The 24,416-nt window shown below is 46.4% G+C and overlaps 1 protein-coding gene across 2 annotated transcripts in view; it reads left to right on the forward strand.

Moving 5' to 3' along the window:
• Positions 1 to 437: 437 nt before the first annotated feature.
• The window catches only part of WIPI1 (WD repeat domain, phosphoinositide interacting 1), a 34,277-nt gene continuing 10,298 nt past the window's right edge, over positions 438 to 24,416 (forward strand). The window contains exons 1-8 of one of the 2 annotated variants that reach the window (XM_023729287.1): positions 438 to 606; positions 5,444 to 5,526; positions 7,284 to 7,453; positions 13,315 to 13,411; positions 21,128 to 21,225; positions 21,854 to 21,946; positions 22,659 to 22,729; positions 24,035 to 24,142. In XM_023729287.1, the coding sequence (XP_023585055.1) occupies positions 7,367 to 7,453; positions 13,315 to 13,411; positions 21,128 to 21,225; positions 21,854 to 21,946; positions 22,659 to 22,729; positions 24,035 to 24,142 (554 nt within the window). In that variant the 5' untranslated portion in view covers positions 438 to 606; positions 5,444 to 5,526; positions 7,284 to 7,366. Of the gene's footprint in view, positions 607 to 940; positions 1,109 to 5,443; positions 5,527 to 7,283; positions 7,454 to 13,314; positions 13,412 to 21,127; positions 21,226 to 21,853; positions 21,947 to 22,658; positions 22,730 to 24,034; positions 24,143 to 24,416 lie in introns of those variants that run through there. The other variant, XM_004374188.1, reaches the window with a different exon arrangement.

Genomic DNA, 24,416 nt, shown 5'->3' on the forward strand with positions numbered 1-24,416 from the left:
TGTGAGTTTTGAATTGTGCCGAGTATTCAAGACTACATCCCTTTTCATAAAATACACCTTCTTATACATATTTTGTTTCATTTTTTCACCTACAGATCAGATAGGTCTCGCCAAATACTGTTTAGCAGAGTCATTGGGTTCACGGGTTTTGAAATCAAACAAAACACGTTACCATATACTGTGTTGTTTTAGGAAAATTATTTAACGTTCCATGCTTCAGTGGCCTCTTTTGTAAATTGGAAATAATATTTTGCTCACAGTTTTTTGTTTTTGTTTTTCTACGAATTCAACGAGATAATATATACAGTTAATACAGCGCTTGGCACGTAGTAGCAGTTCTCAACGTCAGGGCAATGGATGAGATAACTTCTTATCTGTTTGGCCTTAGCATCCTGTTTTAGAAACTTTTCTCAAAGCAGCTTGAAGACTCTACAAAAGGGTGGGGCTTTGGCGTCTGAAGCTCCCTACGGAACTCTGCTTGCTCCCCTAAGAAGCTTAATATACACAGAGTCACATACGACAGGAGTTTGGGTGGAATGGAAAACAGCGCTTCCGCCTGTCCCCTCTGCTCCGGCCCCGACGAAGACGCTGGACCACCGCCAGCAGGTCTGGACTCAGCCTCCCTAGCTCTTTCTCCCCCTCCCCAGGCCCACAATGGCAATGAAAACACCACCACGTGGCCTGTAGCCTCTACGTCACGCACCTTTGCCCAATGGCCAGCCGTCTGGGGGGGCTGGGGTCGGGTCGCCAGCGCGGAGGTTCCGCCTACGGTTGCGGAGGATTGGCCAAGGGAGCAGTGCCCGCCCCCCACGGCGTGCACTTGTGACCAATGGTGGCCGGGCAGCGCGGGCCCCGCCCTGTCCGCGCCTTGGCTCGGCGGGACAGGCACAAGGGGCGTGGCGAAGCAGGGGGCGGGGCGGGGCTAGAGGCGGGGGGTTGGCCGGCGACCGGCCCTCGGAGCCGGCGCGAGCGGCTGCTGAGGTGGCTGTCGCCGGCCCGGAGCTGCGGCTTCGCCGGGTCGAGACCCGATGGCGGCCGAGGCCGCGGACGCTCCCCCGGGCGGGATCGATCCGCCACTCACTTGCTTTTCCTTCAACCAGGACTGCACGTAAGCTGAGCGCCAGCCCTGCCGTGGTCGGGGGTGGGGGATGTCGCGACCGACCGAGGGGTGGGGGTTGGCGCGGTTCTCCTACCCAGAAGTTCCTCGGCAGGACGGCCAGTGGCTGATCGGACGGGTTCGGGTCTTTTTACCCCCTCCCCCTCTTTCTCCTCTTTTCCCTCGCTGTGAGGGGCTCACCCAGCACCCCTCGACCGCGGGCGGAGAGCCAGGAGGGGCGAGCCAAGGATGAAGGAAGGGAGTCAGCACAGAGAGTGGGGTGCAGGGAGGCTAAGGGGTATGGGGGCGGCGGAAAAGCGGGTGACCAAGGTGGGGGTCTAGAGAGGAGAAGTCACGGCCACAACAAAGGGGACGGGAGGGGAGGGGGAAGCGGAAAGTTGACCCGAGAAGTTATAGCCGCGGCCCAGGGAGGTGGGAGTAAAGAAGAAACTTTCCCATTTGTCCTTGAGCATCTCAACGTGGCATCTGGGCAGGGCCTGGGACAAAGGCAGCCTATCCCCTTGGCCAGGCCAGCCCCTGTCCCAGCCCCAGCCCAGGGCATTTTGCCTGCCTGCACCCTGGATGTAAAGAACCTTGCGATTTCTCTGGCTGTTTCCACATATCCCACCCAGTCAGGCTGAACCTCCTCCCTGGAGTCAAAAGAGCCCTTCCCTGGTCCAAACCATGTCTCCGGGAGGGATGAGCACCAGCCTGTTGCTTTCCAGTGGATTTTTAATGTCTCATTTTGATGTTCACATTTGGACTTTGGCCAGAAAGCTGGGTGTTGCTGAACTGTGGTTCAGGCTTCCCAAGGATTCCCTGTCTCTAAGCTAAGGCCTTTTTACTTCCCTCTTTTCATGAAATTGCTAGAAGTGAGCCCTCAGACCGTATGAAATAACCTCCTTGGAATGCGTACCCGGAGCATCAGGCTGGGATGACAGCTTCCCAGTCTCCCCCTTCCTGCTGTACCAGTTTCTGTTGTGTTCCCTGTTTGGAGTCTGTTTCCCGCTTGTGCCTTGGCTGCGTGTGACTGAGCTGTGCTAATATTGAACATTCGCTGGTGTAATTAAGGCCGTCCTATCCCATAAGCAACCTTAGCAACCATTTGCTTTGTGTTTCTGTTTAAAAACACCCTGTGCTGAACAATATGCCTTTGTTTGGAAAAACTGTATCTGTAATCGTATAATTGAGCCGCTGCACAGCTTGGGAAGATGAGTGGCTTTCAAGCTTTTCTTGACCACATCTCATAGTGAGAAATACAGATTGCAACAGCACTCTACCCCCATTTACATACAAAAAAAATGAAACAACCAAACGATTGTGACTCACAGCGACCCTGTAAGACAGAGAACCTCCCCATAGGGCTGCCAAGGCTGTAATCTTTACAGGAGCAGAGTGCCACATCTTTCTCCTGCAGAGCAGCTGGTGACCTTTCAGCTAGCAGCTGAGCACTCTAACCACTGCACCATTACGCCACCAGGGCTCCATTTACATATAATATCACTGAAAAGCGATCCACAAAATAGCATTTACCTTTATTATGTGACACATTTTGGTATTGTCTTTTTCTAAAGCTGCTTGTGTGCCACTAAATTGTTTTTAGAATCCATTCCGGGGTTGAGACCTGCACTTTAAAAAATGATGTCTGGATAAAATTCTGATGTTTTGTAAGAAACATTTTGCAAGAAGGTATGACTGTTGAAATGCCTGGCGGCTATTTTCTTTCCCAAGTCAACACAGGTTAAAGAGGGAGTTAGTTTGTTTTCTAGTAGTAAATGTTCTAAATTCTGCTTTGTAGCATTGTTTATCAGATTTTTAAAAAGTAAGGCTAATTTTAGCTCTGGTTATTAAATAATGCAGAGTAAGTCCCAGCTGTCCATAGCAACTGGATGAGAATGTTATTTTCCAAACTGTAGAGTGGTTTGAAAGTTAATTTGCTTAGTTCTGTTTTCTTGGATGAAGGCTCTGCCGGGCAGCTCTGTCTTAACTATAAATAAAAGTTCTTGTCACAGGCAGTTGCTTTGAGCCTCAGAGGGTATGACATTGAATTTTAAGACAAGTCAAGCCCCTTGGCAAATACATTCAGGGGTATCAGTGTTTTTTTCTATACGCGTCGGCTGAGTTTGGGATCTAGTATTTCTGGAGGTGGATGAAGGCAGCTAACCTTTACCAAGCTCCTATATTCATACTTCATGCTTGGCACTGGACTAAACAATTTAGGGACATTTTTTCATTTGGTTAATAATATGTATTTGTCCCAAACCCTGAGACACCTTCCCATGAGAAGTGACATTTTTTTTTTTCCCTATAGAAAGCCTTATGGATAAAATAGGTCTGTGTCTGAATTCCTTGATTCAGAGTCATAATCTTTTGTGGTGACTGATCGGTCATTTAAAACAATAATAGTGACCACACTGCCATTTTTTCATATGAAACTTCTCTGTGCCAGGAGCAGGGCTTATGTTTGGAAATTAAATTGCTAACTCTTTTGGTTAATGTTATATGACTCTAGTTACAGAGGTGTTTTTCCTTGACTTGCAAACTTTCCAAATCCCGGTTTGCAACAAAAAGCGTCTTCGTTTACATGAAAACGTTTATGTAAAGGAAGTTTAAAAACAGTGTCTGGCTTGGAGTTTTAAGATGCTGCTGGCTGGCTGTTCCCGTCGCTGTTTGTCGTTGGTGGTGCTGGATGCCAAACCCCAGTTGTAACTGCACAGCTGCTGTTTTATGCAAATATCTAACACTCCAGTTTAACTGCTCGGCAGGTGGAGGGCCAAGCAACCGAACCAGCCAGCTCACTGATTAAGAGTGGACTAGAGTCACCTATGACTGTGTCCCATAGAAGAACAAATGTTTGGGTAGGAAAAAAAAAAGCCAGGGATAAACATGTGACCTTCTGTTTTTTAGGTTAGTGAAACAAGAGCCCTGGCCAGCCAGGCTTGGACTAGTAAGTTTCTTATTTTAGGATATGTTTCCCCGGGAAGTACAATCTCACCTTTTCATGTATTCATTTGAAATGTGGAAGGTGGACTGGTTTACATGTTAAGGTTTGTGTCCCCTCTGACCTCCCATTTTCCTAGGGTGGCAGGACTCAGGATCGGACTGCTTATTCGGAGTGGGCTCCATTTAAGGTGTGGTCCATTGCCTAGGTGTTGAAAGCAAAGCAGGAGGGAGCTAGGTGGGATCCCCAGAGGCCCTGGCCTACCCCCGCTGCTGAACTAAGTTGATTCCATCACAAGGCCAGGGAGATCCGGGTTCCCACTGTGCCTATATCTATTGGTTGAAAGTGAAAAATTAGGAATACTAGATCTTTTTTTTAGCCCACATTGTCCCAGATAAATGTTTAATTTTTGCTTTGTTGGTTGGTTGTGATGATAGTTTTATAAAACAGAGTATATAGCAGAGGTCTCAGCCCTAGCTGTATATTAGTACTTGAAGAACTTAAAGAAAAATCCAATTAAGTGAAAATCTTGGGGCTGGGGGACAGGGTAGACAGTCATTGGTATTTTATTAAGCTCCCCCAGGTGAGAGTTACTAGTGTAAAGTACCCAGGATGTTTTCATGGCTTTTAAACTGATGAAAGGTAACATTGACTAATTTCACCTATTAGAGGAGCCCCGATGGTGCAGTGGTTAAGCGCTCGGTGGCTAACAGAAAAGCTGGTGGTTCGAATTCCATGGGAGAAAGATGTGGCAGTCCGCTTCCGTAAAGATTTACAGCATTGGAAACCCTATGGGAAAGTTCTACTCTGTCCTATAGGGTCGCTGTGAGTCAATCAATTTGACAGCACACAACAAACAACATGCCTACTATAGGGGGCTGGGCAGTGCAAATGGTTAAGCGCTCCACTGCTAGCTGAAAGGTTGGTGGTTCAAAGCCACCCAGAGGCACCTCAGAAGACAGGCCTGGCAGTCTGCTTCCCAAAGGTCACAGCGTTGAAAACCCTATGAAGCTGTTCTACTCTGCACACGTGGGGTCACCATGAGTCAGAATCAATTCTCCGGCAACTAACAACAACCACATGCCTACTGCAGGTCCCTGGGTGATGCAGACAGTTTGCTCTTGGCAACTAACTGAAAGGTTCATGGTTCAAAACCACCTGGCAGTGCCTTAGAAGAAAGGCTTGGCCAACTGCTTCCCAAACATCACAGCCATGAAAACCCTATGGAGCACATTTCTACTCTGCACACACGGGGTCACCATGAATCGGAATCGACTCAACAGCATCTGGAAAAATGAGGCATCAGGGACGTGGGGGAGCAGAAGGAAAGGGGTGTCTATTTTCCGACAGATTTGTAGTTGGAATACAGTAATGTTATCGTTCGTTTGCTGTCATACCTTCCACAGATCCCTAGCAATTGGAACAAAGGCCGGTTATAAGCTGTTTTCCTTGAGTTCTGTGGAGCAACTGGACCAAGTCCATGGAAGCAGTAAGTGTGTGGGGATCTGGGGAACCCCAAATCCCCCCTCTAGCTTTTACGCTATGGTGCTGCTGAGCATTCTGCTTTTCCCTCCCTGGCCCGTCACACTTTAAGGAGTCAGTGTTTTTTGGATTTAAATATAAACCATTGCCTCCACTTGCTTAAAAAGCCATGGCGAAACTGCTAAAATGTAGCAATCATTTAGGTAACATTTTCTTTTATATCCTGAAATCCTTTGAAATCATGTTGTTGACAATTTTTCCATATACATATATGCACAGTCATCAATTTTTATAAATTATCAACCCAAAAGCTCACTAGTGACTTCTTTTTGCCATTATATTGGCACTCTAGGATACTGGTAACAGACACTTGGTCACGGAAGTATTTCTCTTATTTTAATAAAATAATGCTATTCTATTTACGTAGTCCATCTCAAAGACGTTGAAGTACTTTAGTTAATATTAAAAATAATTGAACTTAGAAATGTAACTCTCTTATTTTCTCTGGATAAGTAATAGCTTATGCCAACATAATATTGAAAAATGTACCACCTTTGGATTTTCTAGAAAGAAAGTGGTTTGGTAAATAATATAATGGGCTCCAAACTTATTTAAGGAGCCCTGGTGGTGCAGTGGTTAAGTGCTCAGCTGCTAATCAAAAAGTTGGGTAGTTTAAACCCACCCAGTGGTTCCACAGGAAAAAGACCCGGTGATCTGCTTTCTTAAAGATTACAGCCAAGAACACCCTATGAGGCAGTTCTACTCTGTCACACTGGGTTGCTATGAATCAAAAATCTACTTGACTGCACCTAACAACAATAATTTATTTGTAGGGTCTTAGTTTATTTTCACGACTATTTTTTGCTCTGTTCTGACCTGTGTTGTTCCTTGCGTGAACACACATATGAAAAGCATGTTCTCAGAAAGAGACAGGCTGCAACCTGTCGTTACTCAAGAGGCTTTCTTGACTGCGTCCTTCCTGAATTCAGAAGTACTCTTCTGGTCGCAGTGCTGATGTTCAGATTGTTTCCAACAGGGAAGGGAATCCAGAGAGGAGCGGGGAGCACAGCAAGACCAGTGGAGAAGAGAACTCCCTATGTAACTACCCGTTCCCCATGGCAGTCCCCTTCTTTGCAATGGGGACAAGAGGAATTCTGAAAACCGACGCCCCCAGCAGAGTATCACTCCTTTCAGATTCTCTCACAGGGAAGTGTAGATTTAGATGGTCCAAACCTTCCAGTGAGACTTGGTGGCACACTGGTTAAGAACTCGCCTGCTAACCAAAAGGATGGTGGTTTGAATCTACCAGCCACTCCTTGGAAACCCTATGGGGCAGTCCTACTCTGTCCTATAGACTCCCTATGAGTTGGGATTGACTTGACGGCAATAGGTTTAAACCTTCCAAATGTGTTTTACAAAGCAGTGGAGCCATAGGGCCCTGAAGGGGCGATTCCAGGGGCCCAGAAACGCAGCGGGCGTCAGCGGTAGCTCTGGAAATCCTGACTCGGTGTTTAAGTCACTAGTCCACACAAGGATTTTCTTTACTGTTGGTATTTGGAGAGGGCTTTGGAACTGCTGCCTCAGGAAACAGTTAAAGTTCCACTGTGGAAAAAAAGAGTCATTGAAACGCAACTAACAGAGCCCATCCAGTCAGCAGTGCTAGAGAAAGTTCATAAGCCGGCATAAGCCGTGCTCGTGCTGTGGCCACGGGAACTTTCTTCCCAGAGAGCAAGCCTGTAACCCCACTGCCTCTTTCCCTCCCAGATGAAATCCCGGACGTCTACATCGTCGAGCGCCTCTTCTCCAGCAGCCTGGTGGTGGTGGTCAGTCACGTTAAACCGAGGCAGATGAATGTGTATCACTTCAAGAAAGGCACAGAGATCTGTAATTACAGCTACTCCAGCAACATCCTCTCCATAAGGCTGAACCGGCAAGTAAGTGGGGCCGCACCCTCAGGGCTTCTGTTAATTTGAGCCAAAGAAAAAGATGAAGTGTCTTTAAAACAAATGTCATGTTCTAAAGAGGATTTTAATACTCAGACCTAATATCATATTAGGAGTCTCTGGGTGGCACCAATGGTTAAGCGTTCGGCTATTAACCGAAAGTTCGGAGGTTCGAATCTACCCAGAGGCGCCTCAGAAGAAAGGCCTGGCAACCTATGTCCAAAAGTCACAGCCATTGAAAACCCTATGAAGCAAGTTCTACTCTGAAACACGTAGGGTCACCATGAGTTGGGATTGACTCAATGGCAACTGGTTTATTGTAAGGTGATTTTACTCTATGCTCTCGTTTTTGTGGCTGGTCTTCCCTGGTCCTGCTGCCTCAGGTTCTTTGTCGAACAGTGGCCACTGGCTAGGTGAGCCCCCTCCCCTTAGGTCTGAACTCTGGCTCTGCAACCATCCTGTGAGCCACTGTGTGGGCGGCCTTATACCAGAGGAACGCTTCTTCTAGTTTTGGCCCTAGATGGTAGCCTTCATTTAGGCTGGTGGTACTGCCTCTGAGAATAGAAAACATGGGGTCGGCCTGTGTTACTTCTGAAGCCAGTCGGTAAAATAGCCCCTCTTGTGCCACCTGCTTAGGCTTTCCTAGCCGGCCAGGCCTCCTGCCTCAGGCTTCCATTCTTCTTCTTCCCAGCTAACCCTCGTAGATTCTCTCTCGTAGTGTTTTCTTTGCTGAAAGAAGGTGTATTCTTCTCTCAAATATGCAATATATTCTCTTTAAAAATGTAAATTCTTATTTAATAAGTATTTGGGATGTGAGCAGAGTCTCCCTTGAATTACTGATTTTAAATCCTGTGAGGGCAGGGGCTGTGTCAGTTTTGTTCACGACTGTGGACCTCCCACAAAAGAAGTGCCTGGAACATGCTCATTAAACATGTTTCCTGACTCTTAAATCAGTTAGCAAATAGATTCTTCATATGACCATGCGTATCTATCTATTCAGTTAAATATTCCCAGGAAAGTGGAAGCTGTTGCATTTATTAAGGACAATTTTCTCTTCTTTCGTCATATCTAAACTATTAAGTGCTAATTGATTTTTTATATATAAATAAAAAATAAAGTGCTTTCTTAAGTTCATGAAAAGGAAGAGATTGTTTCTTTGAGTTGATCAAGTCTTGGTGTGTGTGTGTGGTGAAAATATACACAACAAGATGTTCACCTGTTTAACAGTTTCTACATGTGTAATTCAGTGACATTGATTACATTCTTCATGTTGCGCAACCATTTTCATGATCCTTTTTGGAATAGTTCACCACCCTTAACATACACTCAATGCCACCTAAGCAAAAACTCCACCTTTCTCCCCTCTCTCCCACCCCTGGTAACCATAAGCAATCTTTGGTTTCTGTATCATTGCTCATTTCATTTAAGTGAGATCATCCAGTATTTGCCCTTTTATGACTGACTTATTTCGTTCAGGATAATGTTTTCAAGGTTCATCCATGTTGTGGCATGCGTCAGGACTTCATTTCCCTTTATGGCTGAGTACTATTCCACTGCATGTATATACCCTGATCAACTATTTTGATTGAGTATCCACTTAAGTCTGTATAAAGCACTGTGGTAGAAAATAGCTGGGAAACAGAATGTGGGGATTTTTGAGTGAGGAGTAACAGGAGTAAAGAAGAAAAGAAACCAGGTTCTTGGCAAGGGAGGGAAAGACAGTTCGAGAGTTTGCTGTCTGAAGACTTTTAAGTGAAATTGTTGGCTGAAGTGCTTTCACTGAAGTCTGTCGGTAGCACACTGAATTTCACTGCAGAGTTTTTTATCTTTGTATATACTAGTAGCCGATATATGATGGCTAAATATCCTTTTTTTTTCCTGCCTGATTAAGTTCTTAAAAATTGTTCCGGCAAATATTCTATATAGTAACCAAAGATTAGAACCCTCAAATAGTGTCTATGGTATTTATTTGTATAATTTCTCCCTCATTTGCGCTCTGATAGTTGCATTAACAAATGAGTCAGGGAAGTATTATTCTGGTGTCTGCGTCCAGTTAACTTCTAGGTGCTGCCCTTCCCATCAGTAAAACCAGTTGCCGGCGAGTTTATTCTAATTCATGGCAACGTCGTGTATGTCAGAAGGAGCTATGCTCCATAGAGTTTTCAATGACAGATTTTTTTGGAAGTAGATTGCCAGGCCTTTTTTCTGAGGCATCTCTGAGTGGACTCCAGCCTCAAACCTTTTGGTTAGCAGGTGAGCATGTTAACTATTGCACCACCCAATAGGAGGTCTTCCTCCTCTCAGTGACACTCAGTAATGTTAAGATTCTCATCCCCCGTCTGCTAATGGGCATTAGTGCACCTAGAACTACCCAGCAATTAATGACTGAGCTGATCAGAGCCCAGCCTAACAGTTCTCACTTCCTTTGGCATTTCTAAGGAAGCAGGTGATTTGAAACACGTCTGGAAACAAGTTTTGGGTTTGCTTTTCCGAAAGCTTTCAGGTTTGGGACTTAACAAATTTGGTCCTAGAAAGTAAGGTTTAGGGAACTGCGGCCACCCCTCCTTGCCAGGTGGGGTCCACTGCAGAGCCCAGGCTGCACATCCTGTTCCCTGGTGGTCAGCCTGCTGTTTTGTCGCATCTCAGGTAGCGCACTGCTTTTTTAAAAACAGGAAAAGATCGAGGATTTGTGTGCAGAATTATGAGAAAACAAAGTGCACCTTTTCTTCTAAATATATAGAAAGGAAGACTATTTGGAAATTATGATATTTTTCATTTTCAGATGCTGTTATTCCCCTTTTATTTAAATGAGGAAGTGTGTCTTATGGAATAAAGGCAATAAATCAGATGTATCGTGATGTGTTGTTTAACCGGCTGCTCAGAGGGGCCGTTGTCCAGGTGGAGGCTGATTGGATCAAAGCCTCTGAAGCTAAATCTATGGCACTCGAGGGCAGAAGCTAAAAATATGTTTTTAGACTGATAAAAGGAGCTATTACTTATAAAACCTAGAAAAGTAGAGGTGAGCCAGAGCAACAGGGAGTGAGCTGAAGTGAAGGTGAGCCTGTTGTTCTGCCGAGAGAAGACGCTGACTGGTAAGGAAAACAATTACAAGGGACTACCTGTCTGTCAGCTTGTCATACTGCGGTGGCTTGCGTGTTACTATGATGTTGGAAGCTATGCCACTGGTATTTCAAATACCAGCAGAGTCACCCTGGTGGACAGATTTCAGTGGAGCTTCCAGACTAAGACAGACTTGGATCCACTTCTGAAAATTAGCCAATTAAAACTTTATGAATCATAACAGAATATTGTCTGATATCGTGCTAGAAGATGAGCCCCCTGAGTTGGAAGGCACTCAAAATACACAGTGGCTGCAGCAATGGACTCAAGCATACCAATGATCATGAAGATGGTGCAAGACCGGGCAACATTTCATTCTGTTGTACGTGGGGTCGCCATGAGTCAGAGCTGACTCACCAGCAACCAACAACCGTCATCCCGGAAGTATACTGTCACAGGAACTTGAGATGGAGTGCCTCCTCCTTCCCTCCCAGTGTTTTCTACGTTTCCTCCATTTTACCTTGTCTACAGCTAGTGTGGGCTAACCTGAGACCAGCAGAGTGGACCAGAGAGCCGATGGTGCTGTTAGAGCTGGTGGGAAAAGATACAGAGCAGGTCAAGCAAGCCGGATGCAGATGCAATTCCTGCAGTAGGCATATGTGGTGGACCCCTATAATGGGGACTTGGGGGTGGGGGTGAGGCACAAGAGGGTATCAGAAACCTAAGAACATAAGCAAGCATAGCACAATATAGTCCACACTAAGACACGTCATTGGGGAAGGCCAATCGCTAGAAAAGAACATCATGTTTGGTAAAGTAGAGGGTCATCGAACAAAGAAAACCCTCAGTGAGATGGATTGACACAATAGCCTCAACAATGGGCTCAAAGATACCGACGAGCACGGAGATAATGCAGGACTGCGCAATGGTTTATCTCGTAGGTAAGGTCACCACGAGTCAGCACTGACTCGACGGCAAGTCACCACCACCACAATAGTAAGTGCTGGCAAAAGGGAAAGTGATCAGGTGATCAGAGAATAAATCTTTCGTGGAGAAACACTAATATTTCTTGTCATCAATTTTGAGAACTTGTTAGAATTATTTTGCCTCACAGCACCCCATCTGAGACCTACAGCCACAGAGCCTTCATTCACATTGAGAAAGGTGTTTCAATTTTATTTTTCTGTCTGGCTAAAGTCGCTGGTCTCCATTTTTCTGAGCTGGGATGAGTCTTGCTGGGAAAGCAGTAGGGCAAGCATTACCCAGAGACCCTGCAGCTTTTTTGTAGTATTTTTAGAGACCCTTCCTTCCGACTGCTGTTCCTTGGAATAAAAGGGTGTGGCCCGGAAGCAGTGGTTCTCGCACTTTGCAGGGTGTCCGAATCACCCAGGGTACTTCCTTAGAGCCTTCCCAAACCAGAATCGCCAGGAAGAGTCCAGGGCTTGCTCCTGGCGCTCATCAAAGTCTGAGAACCACCAGGCGAGAGGGGAGCAGGGCCAGGCCCCTCGTGCAGGAGGAGTGGATGGCTGCTCAGTGTGGAAGGAGCCACCGGACCCACAGTTCTTCCCCAGCAGCTCCTCACTGGGACCTGGCGCTGGGCACGTTGCTGGGCACTGCGTTATATTCCTGTGAACGCCTGACACGGGAACCTTTGGGACCTGTTTCCACTGAGCAGACAGCATAGCCATCGGGGGAAACAGAAACCACACTCATTGCCGTTGAGTCAATTCCAACTCATGCAGCCTCATGTATTACAGAGTAAAACCGCTCCTTAGGGTTTTCTCGGAGCCCTGGTGACGTAGTGGTTAACAGCTCGGCTGCTAACCAAAAGGTCAGCAGTTTGAGTCCACCAGCCACTCCTTGGAAACCCTATGGGACAGTTCTACTCTGTCCTGTAAGGTCGCTGTGAGTTGGAATTGAATCGACTCAGTGGCAACAGATTTGATTTGATTTGGTTTGGTTTGGGTTAAATCTATGGAAGTAGATCACCAGGCTTCTCTTCCATGGCGCCACCTTTTGGGTGGCAGCCGAGCATAAACAAACCATTTACACTACCCGGGGACCCCTATGGCCTTTGGAAAGAAGCTGTAAACCTGACAAATTTCCATCTGAAGTGGATGAGAAGGGTCTGTGCCACTGGGGAGGAGGGCCCATGGAGAGAGGAGCTGAGCTACAAGGGCCTGCAGGAGGCCGCACAGGAGATGCAGGGATGAGATGTTCATATGGGGCTGAAGGGCTTCTGGAATTCCACGGCTGGAGGGAGGGACACAAAAGTAGGTCTGAAGGAGTTGGAGTGGAAGGAAGTTAAAGCTGGTAGTTATTTGGAGAGGGATAAAGCATAAGATTTGGTGATTCTTTAGAAGGAGCAAAGAAGCCCCGTCTGTGTGAGAGGGAGACCTTTGTTATGAACATTGCAAAGAGAGCCTGTCAGACAGGAAGAGGAGTCAGAAAGGCTACTCAAAAGGTCGTAAATGGCAAAGGGAAACTGGTCAGGGAGTGTTCAGAATCCTTGTTCTCAGCAAAGGGAAAATACAAAATAAATAAATCTCAATTTCTAAATAAAATTTCTTCAGATCTCTTATTTTCTGTTCAGGTAAGGAAAGACGTGTATGTGCACGCACATGCATAAATACATCATCACAAATACATCTTACATAAATTGCATCATCAAAATTCTTTCTCCTGTAGGATTAGAATCCAGGTAGGACTTGTCTGAGAGGTGTGGGGTTTGGATTTGGTCAGTTCCTTTTCCAGAACTTGGTCCGGGGACTGATGCGTCTGTGTGATTACAGAGGCTGCTGGTGTGCCTGGAGGGCTCCATTTACATTCACAACATTAAGGACATGAAGCTGTTGAAGACCATCCTGGATATCCCTGCAAACCCCACAGGTGAGCGCCAAACACAGGAGAGACACGCCCCAAATCTCAGGTCCCCGGGCTCTTGCTGCAGACTGTCGTCCACCTAAATCGAAAACTGAAGCAGTGCTCATGCCTTCTAAGTCTTGGTGGCATTTACCCTGGAGCTTTGTTGGAATGATGGCAGGCTGAAATTGCATTAGGCTGTGCGTCCCATGGGAGAGCTGCATCACAGCCTGAGATTAACCCCCTGCGTCTAGGACCCATTCTCAGCAAATGCGTGCAGTCGTTTAAGATAGCCCTGTAGGTGACTTCATGCATCTGGTTTGGAAAGGGGTTTGTTTATCCCTAATTATTTTTTGTGGTTGTGGAGCACGGCGTAGGTTAATAATTAGAAGCAGGTTGTGACTTGGTGCGTGCATAACTAGGAGAAAGACAATCAGAACCTTAAAGAGTTTGTTTTATCACATTATAAGGAAATGTCTCTACTTGGCTGACGTGTTAGGATGTTGGACTTTTACTCAGTTCATGGGATTTAACACTGGTTAATAAAGAAAGTTCTGGCATTTAAGAATGGGAATAATTTGGATGTCAGATTGAAATAGCAGATGATGATGTTCTGTGAACTCATTAAGGTAGAAGGAAAAGAAAAAGATGTCCTTCATAGCCTGGGAGAGTGGGGAGTCATCACGCCAGAATAATTGTATGTATCTCATGATTCAGATTAATGTTTGTAAAGTGTATTCCAATTCAGCTTCCTAACTTAAATGACTGCTACAGGTTACTATATAGAGTTAAGGAAATGCTTTCATTATGTATTGTAGTTTCCTAATTCTTTGATTTTCCCTGAATGTCAAGATCTGTGTGGCCAAAGCACAAGTCACCTAAGCTCTTTGAGCCTCAGTTTCCTTATCTGTAAAATGGGACAGTAATACCTGTCTCATGGTCTCGGCTGAGAAGTAAATGAGGTAATGTCTGTGAGAGTGACCAGCTCAGAGCCTGCCATGGAGTAAATATTTCCTGTGCCTCTTCTCCTCTTCACTTCAGTTGTAGGTGGCCCTTTGCTGTGGATTTCAGTGCTTTAACATTTCAGCGCTGACCAAATGATACTGTACAAGAGCAAAGTAGTTGAGGTCGTTATAAAGCTCTGTGAGATAATGATTTTGAAACCATATTTCACAAAATGGTAGATGGTAAATCAAGGAGCTGTGGGTGGTGGGTTTTGTTTATCTTAAGAATGAGAGGTTGAAATAATCTGGAAAAGTACTTACTGAAGACCTACTATGTGCTGGGTACCTTAGTAGGCTCTTTCAGGTACAGATATGGTCCCCACGCACCAGGAACCCAAAATGCAGCTCTCCCCTAGTTCCCTGAGGCTGTCCACTCTGTCTGAGACTGTGAAATAAGTGCTCTAAAGCCCTTTGTGGAGTGCGGACCCCGTCCTTAGCTGCGGGGTGTGGACAGCTGAAGTGAAAATATGCTGTTGTAATAGGGTGTGAAGAGGAAAGCGGTAGTCCAGTGGGAGAGCTCTTGCCTACCATGCGGGAGACCCAGGTTCAATTCCTGGCCAGTGCACCCAATGCACAGCCACAACCAATGTGTCAGTGGAGGCTTGTGTGTTTCTATGATGCTAAACAGGTTTCATTGGAGCTTTCAGACTAAGACAGACTTGGAAGAAAGGCCTGGCAATCTACTTCCAAAAGCCAGCAAGCGGAAACCCTACGGATCACAGTGGCCCAAACTGCCACTAATCATGGGAATAGCACAGGACCAGGCAGTGTTACATTCCATTGTGCATGGGGTCGCCGTGAGTTAGGGGCCGACTCCAGGGCAGCTGACAACAAGAACAACAGTGGGCTGTGAGAAGGGCCGCGGAATCTGAGTGGATCTCATGGAGGGCTGGGCCTGCGCTGCACCTTGATGGATTTGGGGAGGGACATTCCAGGCAGGCAGAAAGCTATAAGCTGCCTTTGGCTCTCAGTGTCTTTGCTGAGAGGAGAGCTGGGCACAGTCAGTGCCTGCAGGGGAGAAGTGGGTGGGTTAGTGCTGCGGCTAGCTTCCCTTCCTCACAGCTGTCAAGGCCCCGCCGCCACTGTCAAGGCCCGGCCGTGTGAGCAGGGAAATTTCCTCCCATTTACTCTTACTTTTTAGCAAATAAGAGTTGTTTTTGTCAGCTCGCAAAACTCATCCGTTGCTTTCCTTTTTGCAGTTTAAGCAGGAAGAAGGTTTGAAAGTGTGAGAACTATATGTGTTTTATTGTTAGAATGTGGAGTGTTTGTAAATGGAATACTTTTTCTCTCAAGAATAAATAAGAAACAGTGGACCCGGGGTGAAAAGGGGGAGAGTGCTGACACATTGTGGGGACTGCAGCCAATACCACAAAACAATTTGTGTGTAAATTTTTGAATGAAAAATTAATTTGCACTGTAAACTTTCACCTAAAGCACAATAAATTAAAAAAGAAAAGAAAAACAATGGAAGGGTTTTCTCTATCTCAGATGAGCATCATGAATGGATTCAAGGATAGATTTAGCGTTTTCTTCCAGAAAACCAGAGCAGGGTTGACCAAAATGTGTATTATTAGACCTTTGACATTCTTTGGAGAGATAACCCAAGACTTCTCCAAATCCTCACATTTATAATTATTACCTTGACTTATACTTAGCTCACTATCTTCTTCAGTAAAATGGAGATGAGAATGTTTACCCCACAGAGATAGTATGGTGAGGAGTAACTGAGGTCACGCTGAGTGAATGAGAGAAAAGACACATTTGCTATGTACATGCTGGAGGGCAGCCTCACAGAGGTCAAAGTTGTGCTGCGGTGACATGACCAGTTCCTCACTCCAGAACCTTCCAAGGACTCATGACCTGTCACAACCATGAAAATAAAATCCTCAGATGCCTAGTTGTTGGGGTTGTTAGCGGCTGTTGAGTTGGCCCTGACTCATGGAGACCCCATGCACAATGGAACCAAACACTGCCTAGTCCTGTGCCATCCCCACGATCGGTGGTGGAACAGACCGTTGTGATCCATAGGGTTTTCATTGGCTTATTTTTGGAGATATATCGCCAGGCCTTCCTTTCTAGTCTCTCTTAGTCTGGAAGCTCCACTGAAACCTGTTCAGCCTCATAGCAACACACAAACCTCCACTGACAGACGGGCAGTGGTTTCGCTTGAGATGCACTGGCTAGGAATTGAACGTGGGTCTCCTGGACGGAAGGCGAGAATTCTACCGCTGAACCACGAATGCCCGCATCGGATGCCTAGTTGTTGTTGGTAGTTGCTATCGCGTCGAGACTGAGTCTCTTTTATTTATTCTCATTCTCTAGTTTATTTTTTTCTGAACAAAAATATAAAATGGAAATCCTGGCTCTTAATATTATAAATCCATAGTGGGTACACAAGGAAGATAGAATACTGACCTAATTGAATTTGAAACAGAAATCGTGAATGTATTTTGACTTAGTGAACTACAAATAAATTAGACATCCCGAGCTCCCCCGTTGCTTGGCGCCCAGTATCTAATGCAGCTGTAAATTTCCGTCCCTTTGTCTTTGTTTGTGTCATGCTCATTCCTGTTGTGTCAAAGATTGCAGGCTGTTTCCTTTCAAGAGTTTGGCCAGACAAGGCTCAGAGCTAATTTCCGGCCGTCACAGCAGTCTATGCATGGAGCAGCTGAGGGTGGAATCTTCATCAAAAATCTCCCAACTGCAGAACTCAGAGATTCATAGACCTTTGCAACCATTTACAGAACGTCTCCCACACAGCAGTGTGTATAGAAGGACAAAGTCATGGTTTATTCCCCAGCACGCCTTTCTGGAAATGGAAGCACTACAAATATAGTTGTCGTTGTTAGGTGCCATTGAGTCGATTTCAACTCCTAGCAACCCTATGTGACAATAGAACTGGCCCATTGGGTTTTCTTGGCTGTCATCGTTTATGGAAGCAGATCACCGGGTCTTTCTCCATGGAGCTGATGGATGGGTTCAAACCGCCAACCTTTCCGTTGGCAGCTGAGCACTTCATCGTTTGCACCACTAGGGCTCCTCTTGACCTGTAGGAATACGAGGTATTTGCAGTACAGAGGAGATACCCTTCCTTTCTCTTTTTGAAAATGGGGAAACACATTTTGAGACATTAATCAACTCAAAGGGAACTGCATTTTATAAATCACTGTTAACTTGTTTTATGTTTGGCATGTAATGCTATAAATACCAAGATGAGAGTGATTTAGAATCACAGGTCCTGATCACCTTCCAATCCCAGCTGATGATGCCACTGTTTCTTGACTCGATGGCACACACTTCTTGCTGTAGAAGAATTACAGCCAAACAATTCCAGTGAAATTATGGCTGGCAGTGATTTATGAAAATATGTGTCAATTCGAAGACAAGTCCGAAAGCCACATCAAAACCTAACTCCTATGTAGAAAAAAGACTGGAAGAAAATATGTCCAAGTGTTGAAAGCGGTAAAAGCCTCTGGGTTTTAGAATTATGGATGATTTTTTTCTCTTTCTTTATATGTTTTTTGGCTTTGTACATTTTCTATAGTATCACTTTTGCATTATAAAATAATAAAGAAAAGGTCCATTTTTCCTCCCAAAGATAGGGTTTTTGTGACACCTGTGACACGAACAGAACACAGGTGGAATGGTGACACCTGCGCCTGAAGAAAAGTCTCCATACTCTCCTCGGGCGTTTCACAAGATACAAAGATACGTCATTTAGCTGGTTTGTCAGAGACTTGGACCAGAAGGAACCCATGTGAAGCATTGCTGAGCACCTTTATTAAGTGTGCGAGCGAGGGTAGGTGAGCAGGATCCCTTGGCTAAATTCAGTTGGATTGGCAGAGATTCAAACCCTGAGGCAGAACTGTCAGGTAAAGTGGTATGTGTCAGAATACACTTGTCCTAGCCGTGACCCTTTGTCGTTTTCTTGTAGAAATCTAGTGCCATGTAATCCTACATTAGGTATTACAGAAAGTTCGATGTTGTCTAAAAAGTTTAAGCCGTTACTACTTTCGAGGATATTTACACTTCAACATAAAACTCTGAGGGGCAACTGGAAGTATTTGCCCCAAGGCCTCCTAGCCTGCCACAAAGATATGCCTGAGGTTTTCAAAGGAAGGAAGCAAGTCAGTGAAGACTTGGCATCTTGGAATGGTAAAGCTGGAAAGAACCCTAGACCACTGCAGCCCCTCATTTCACAGATAGGAAACACGCCTGGCAGGGCCAGAGAACCCAGCCAGAACTGCATGGTTGGTGGCAGGCCTGAGTCTTGAACCCAGGTCCCCTCAGCCTGTCTCTGCCAGATGAACATTCTTAAAGTGCTGCCTTTTGTTTTTAACAGCTTTATTGAAATATAATTCACTTTCTGTACAATTTAAAGCAGTAGCTTTTAGTTATGTTCATGGAGTTGTGTAACCATCACCACAATCAATTTTAGAACATTTTGTAAATGTTTTAAACATTTTCATCACCCCAGAAAGAAACCCTCCACCTCTTAGCCATCATCCCCAAGACCCCCAGGCCCCAGCCCTAATGTATTTTTGTCTCTATAGATGTGCTTTTTCTGCAGCTTTTAGATAAATGGAATCATACAATATGTTGTCTATTGGGACTTCTTTCAAGGTTCATCCATGCTGGAGTGTGTATCAGTATTTCATTTGTTTTCTATTGCCCAGTAATATCCCATTGTATGGATGTACCTATTGTACTTATCCGTTCATCCGTTGATGAACATTTGGGTTGTTTCCAATTTTTGGCTTTTAGGAATAATGCTGCTGTAAACATTCATGTACAAGTTTTTGTGTGGACATATGTTTTCATTCCTCTTAGGTATATACGTAGGCGTGGAATTGCTGGGTCATATGGTAACTCTGTGCTTAACCTTTTAAGGAACTTCCAGACTCTTCTCCAAAGCAGCTGCCCCATTTTTACATTCCCTCCGGCAGTGTATGGGGGTTCCAGTTTCTCCCCATTCTCGCCAACACTTTTTAGTATCTTTTTTATTATAACCATACTTGTTGTGTGCTGTTGAGTTGATTCTGACTCCTAGCGACCCTATAGGACAGGGTAAAACTGCCCCATATGGTTTCCAAGGAGCAGCTGGTGGGTTCAAACTGCTGATCTTTTGGTTAGCAGCCTGAGCGCTTAACCACTTCGCCACCAGGGCTCCATAACCATACTAGTGGGGGTGAAGTGGTATGTCATTGTGGTTTTGATTACTGCTGCCTTTTTAAAGATATATGTGCTGAGAAACCTTCAGCAGTTACCCACTGCATTTACATTATAAGACCTTAACTCCTTAGCGTGGCACTCGTATCCTGCCACAGTTGCCCCATTCTGATCTTAACATCCTTTCCACTGATTGCCCTGATGGGAAGCCACCATGTGGGCCAACCCAGTCTCCTGATTGTCTTCCCTCCCCAGCTTCCCAAGACCAGAATGCCTCCTGTCTGCCTATCTGTTCTTCTTGAAAGTACATTTGGATTGCAAAGATGAGATGGGGAATTAGGGTTCCCAGAGCAAAACTGGGAAGGAACAAATGGTCTCTTCTAAGGCCAGGACCAGGAGCAACCTTGAACATACAAAGGGGCTGCAGGGGTGCCAAAACACGCAATTAGGGGCACCAGGGCTCAGTGACTTTCGTCCCGTAGGTCTGCATGGCAGCTGATGAGAGGGCAGCCCTGGCTGTGTGCTCAGCAAAGCCATGGCAGGAGGTAGGACTTAGTTCTAGTTGTGAACATGTGATTTTCTGTTTCTCTGCCCTTCCCCCAGCAGATCAAGTAATGTACATTTCAGCCTGATTGGATATGTTTTCCTCTACCTTTATAAGAAACTCACTTAAGCATACTAATTTACAACAAGACATCTCACATAAAAAAGCTGTCTTCGCATAATTTTCTGGAAGTTCCTGTTCTAGTGAGTGCGTTGGTTCTATGGAATTCCTTGAATTCACTGCCATGTGTACACCTCTGTTAGCCTAAGCCATTGTTGTGGAAATCCAAATGCTATTGAGAGTCCCCTCCTGAGATCTTCTTATACATAGAATGGCTTTTGTTTGGTTTAGTGGCTTCAGCGGCTGTTCACTCTCCCAGAGTATTGTCGAAGCATCTTAAGCCCACACTGCTGTCACTGTGGTGTGGACACGTGGTGTGGCCCACCACCTCCACGGCAGGTGCAGAGTTGACAGGAACTTCCACTCTGGAGGTCCCGCCTCCTCATCCAGGCAGGCCAATTGGCTTAGAAATGAGCAATGTCTAAATAGGGCCTTTCCTCCCCACTTACTTTTCTCCAGTTTGAAATTGCATGTCAACTGTGTTTAATCACCTGCAGGAAGGCTAACAGATACCGACCTTTGGACAATAGAGTTATTTATTCCAGTTATGAGTAAATTCTCTTGGAGCCCTAGAGGGCAGTGGAACCGGAAGCGAAGCGGGCGTTGTTTCAGAGCCCTGGAGTAGCGTTTTTAATATTCTAAATTCTGATTGCGTGGGTGCCGGGAGACAAGGCCAGTATGAGATCTTCCCCTGTGAATGTACTTTATTGAAATCCTTTGATTAGCATCATCACTGAAAGTAAATGTCTTGGAAGCCATTCCTCCCCTCACCAGTAGGTGGCACTGTAGTTGTATTGTTCTCAGGTGCCCTTTTCAACCAGGCCATTTCACTGCCCTGAAAAAAAACCCCAAACCTGTTGTCGTCGAGTCGATTCCGACTCACATTTCCTGTGTTTGCTTTGCCAGGTCTGTGTGCCCTCTCTATCAACCATTCCAATTCTTACTTGGCCTATCCTGGTAGCCTGACTACAGGGGAGATTGTGCTTTACGATGGAAACTCCCTGGTAAGTTGACAGTGGTCCAGACGTGACCCAGGCCGCCTCCTAGACCGTGTGGCTGGTGGAAGGTCACGAGGAGGCTGTTGTGGGGAGGTGCGGAGGCGTAAACGACAGAGGGGGAGTTGGTTCTGCCCACCGCGGCAGGCGTGGAAAAGGGGATGGCCGTGTATAAATGGGGTTTGCTCCGGGGCTCGCCATCCGTCAGCGTAACAGTGGGGTGGCGCGCCAGCCTAAGTCGGGCGTCTCTGCCGAATGGAAACCCCCTGCCAGCTGAGGGCCGACTGTCTGATTGACTGTGTCGCACTGCGCCGGGTCGTGCGGCTGCTTCACACGTCCTGCCCCTGGCCTCCCGGGCGGCACAGGGCAGGGCAGCACTGCTGTGGCAGCCCCGAGAACACACGCGGGGGGGGCCCTTGGCCTCGCATGGCCTTGGCACACAGGTGGGTGTCCACCTCCCTGAGGGCAGGAAGGAGGATAGAAACGGAGTGACCCTTGAAGCAAAGTCTTGACCCACCAGACAAGGATGCACAGCTTATACGGAAGAGCGTCTCCAAAGAAAGAGAACGAATGAGGAAGGTGGAGTCCATCTTCCCTCTTCCCTGGCATCAGTATCCTTGTTTCCTTCCACCGGCAGAGAACAGTCTGCACTATCGCTGCCCACGAGGGGATGCTGGCTGCCATTGCCTTCAACTCCTCGGGCTCCAAACTAGCGAGCGCGTCGGAAAAGGTGAGCGTAAATCCCCGGCGTCCACGCTTCTCCTCTCTGGGACTTTGGTGGGTGGCTCTGGCAGTGCCCAAACATCTGAGGGGGTGAAACCAGCAATTTGAGGATTGCCTGGTCTCTGGGCCCACTCAGGAGTCTTTTCAGAGTGACAGTGGCCCCTGCCTGTCGCGGTGTACGATCATTCCCTAACTCAACAGACCCAAGGCCTGCACGACACCAGATACTGCAAGAGACTTTGCCCCCAAACCTGTGCTCTTGTTAAGAAATGTGCATGCAGATCAGCCAGAGATACACAAGGATGCTGCGCTTCATAAACGTCATATAAACAAAATGCTCTGCTGTTGAGCAGAAAGATCGATCTCATCCAACGGGACTGAACAGAGGGTGACCAAGTTGAATTTCCAATGCCATGAAAAGCAGGTGTATTTTGACAGACTGTGATTGGATAGTCTAGGAAGGTAGAGAGCAGTTTGAGCACACGCGCGCACGCAGCCTTGGGCTGGGGTGTGGAGGGAGGGGGGAGACGAAGAATGTTTAAAACATGTTCCAAGAATTGCTTATGTGGCACATACACAAATAACAACCCTCCACACTTGACACGGTGTTCCCTTCTCAGAGACAGATGTTCCAAACCCAAAACACAAGCTTCTCCCTAAAGGCAGAGCGCTGTGGAGAGATTCGTGGTTCTGAAACGTTCCCCATCGTTCTTTTCCAGGGCACAGTCATCCGGGTGTTCTCGGTACCTGACGGGCAAAAGCTCTATGAGTTCCGGAGAGGGATGAAAAGGTCAGTGTTCAATGTAAAACCCATTTTAAAGCACTCACACAACTCCCGCGGTGGACGGCTGGCAGCCACCTAGGGCGAGGACAGAGGGTGGTCCCATGCCTCCTCGAACCTCGAGGAAGTGTGACTGTACTTTCTCAGGTACTTGGCTTAGACGCCCCATTTAGTGCTTAATAAAGCTGAGAGCATAGTTGCTGTCTAAGCGGGGGAACTCAGCCCTGAGAGTCCTTTGTTATGTGGGCACCAGTGGCTGGCAAAGGAGAAACCAGAGACCTAAGGGTCACAGTCCACAAATAATTCCTGATTCCCCTCCATGGCAATAAAGGGGTTCAGTGGTAGAATTCTCATCTCTGTGCGGAAGACCTGATTTCGATTCCCAGCCAGCGCACCTCATGTGCGGCCACCAGCCATCTGTCAGTAGAGGCTTGTGTGTTGCTTTGATGCTGAACAGGTTTCAGCAGAGCTGCCAGATTAAGATGGACTAGGAAGAAAGGTCTGATGACCTGTTTCTGAAAATCAGCCAGTGACAACCCTGTGGATCACAACGGTCCAGTCCACAACCGTTTATGGGGATGGCGCAGGGTTGGGCAGCATTTCGTTGTGTTGTGCATGGGGTTGCCATGAGTTGAGGGTGACTCTGTGACAGCCAACAACAAAATGTGATTGTTTGGGATCTTATCAGCTGCAGGGTTTGCAGCTGTATGGTGCACAGAGCTGCTGAGAGACTTCCAAGATAACAGTGAGGGGCAGGTCTTCTCTCCAGCCCCCTGAGAGGAAGGGCTGTGTACTGCTTCTGTCTTCTAGAACGAGGCCTTGACCTTTTATGAATCTTTCTGACGTTAGTTTCTTAAAAAAAAAAAAATCTGTTGCCATTGAGTTGATTCCAACTCATAGCAACCCCATAAGACAGAGTAGAACTGCCCCATAGGGTTTCCAAGGAGTTGCTGGTGGATTCAAACTGCCGACCTTTTGGTTAGCAGCTGAACTCTTAACCATCGCACCAGCCTGGCTGGAACAGTGGTTAAGAGCTTGACTGCCAACCAAAAAGTCAGCAGTTCGAATCTACCAGCCTCTCCTTGGAAGCCCTGTGGGGCAGTTCTACTCTGTCCTATAGGGTCGCTATGAGTTGGAATCGACTTGATAGCAATGGGTTGGAATTTCTAAATAGGAATAACATAACGTTAAAGGGATTTTAGAGTACCAGGCACTCCTCGGGATGTATTTAGTTTCCTTAGAAAGCTCACCTGTGCGGGCTAAGGCAGCGCCCTCACTGTCTGGCTCACTGGCCCCATGTTGCTGTGTTTCTAGGTACGTGACCATCAGCTCCCTGGTGTTCAGTATGGACTCGCAGTTCCTCTGTGCCTCCAGCAACACCGAGACTGTGCACATCTTCAAGCTGGAGCACCTCTCCGACAGGCAAGTACGACACCGGCTGTAGACTGCATGTCAGCCCATGAAGCACCCACTAGACTACAGAGGCCAGGCCCTGGGCATCTATAGGACTGCACGCTGCTAGTATAAGTGATTATTATTATTAATTTTTTTGTAGACGATTTTTTTTTTTTATTGTACTTCAGATGGAGGCTCACAGAACAAATAGTTTCTCATGAAACAGTAGTGCACATATTGTTTTATGACATTGGTTAACAACCCCTCAACATGTCAACCCTCTAACTTCTCAACCATTTTT

The sequence above is a fragment of the Trichechus manatus genome, unplaced genomic scaffold (genome assembly GCF_000243295.1).
Source record: "Trichechus manatus latirostris isolate Lorelei unplaced genomic scaffold, TriManLat1.0 scaffold00028, whole genome shotgun sequence".
NCBI lineage: Eukaryota > Metazoa > Chordata > Mammalia > Sirenia > Trichechidae > Trichechus > Trichechus manatus.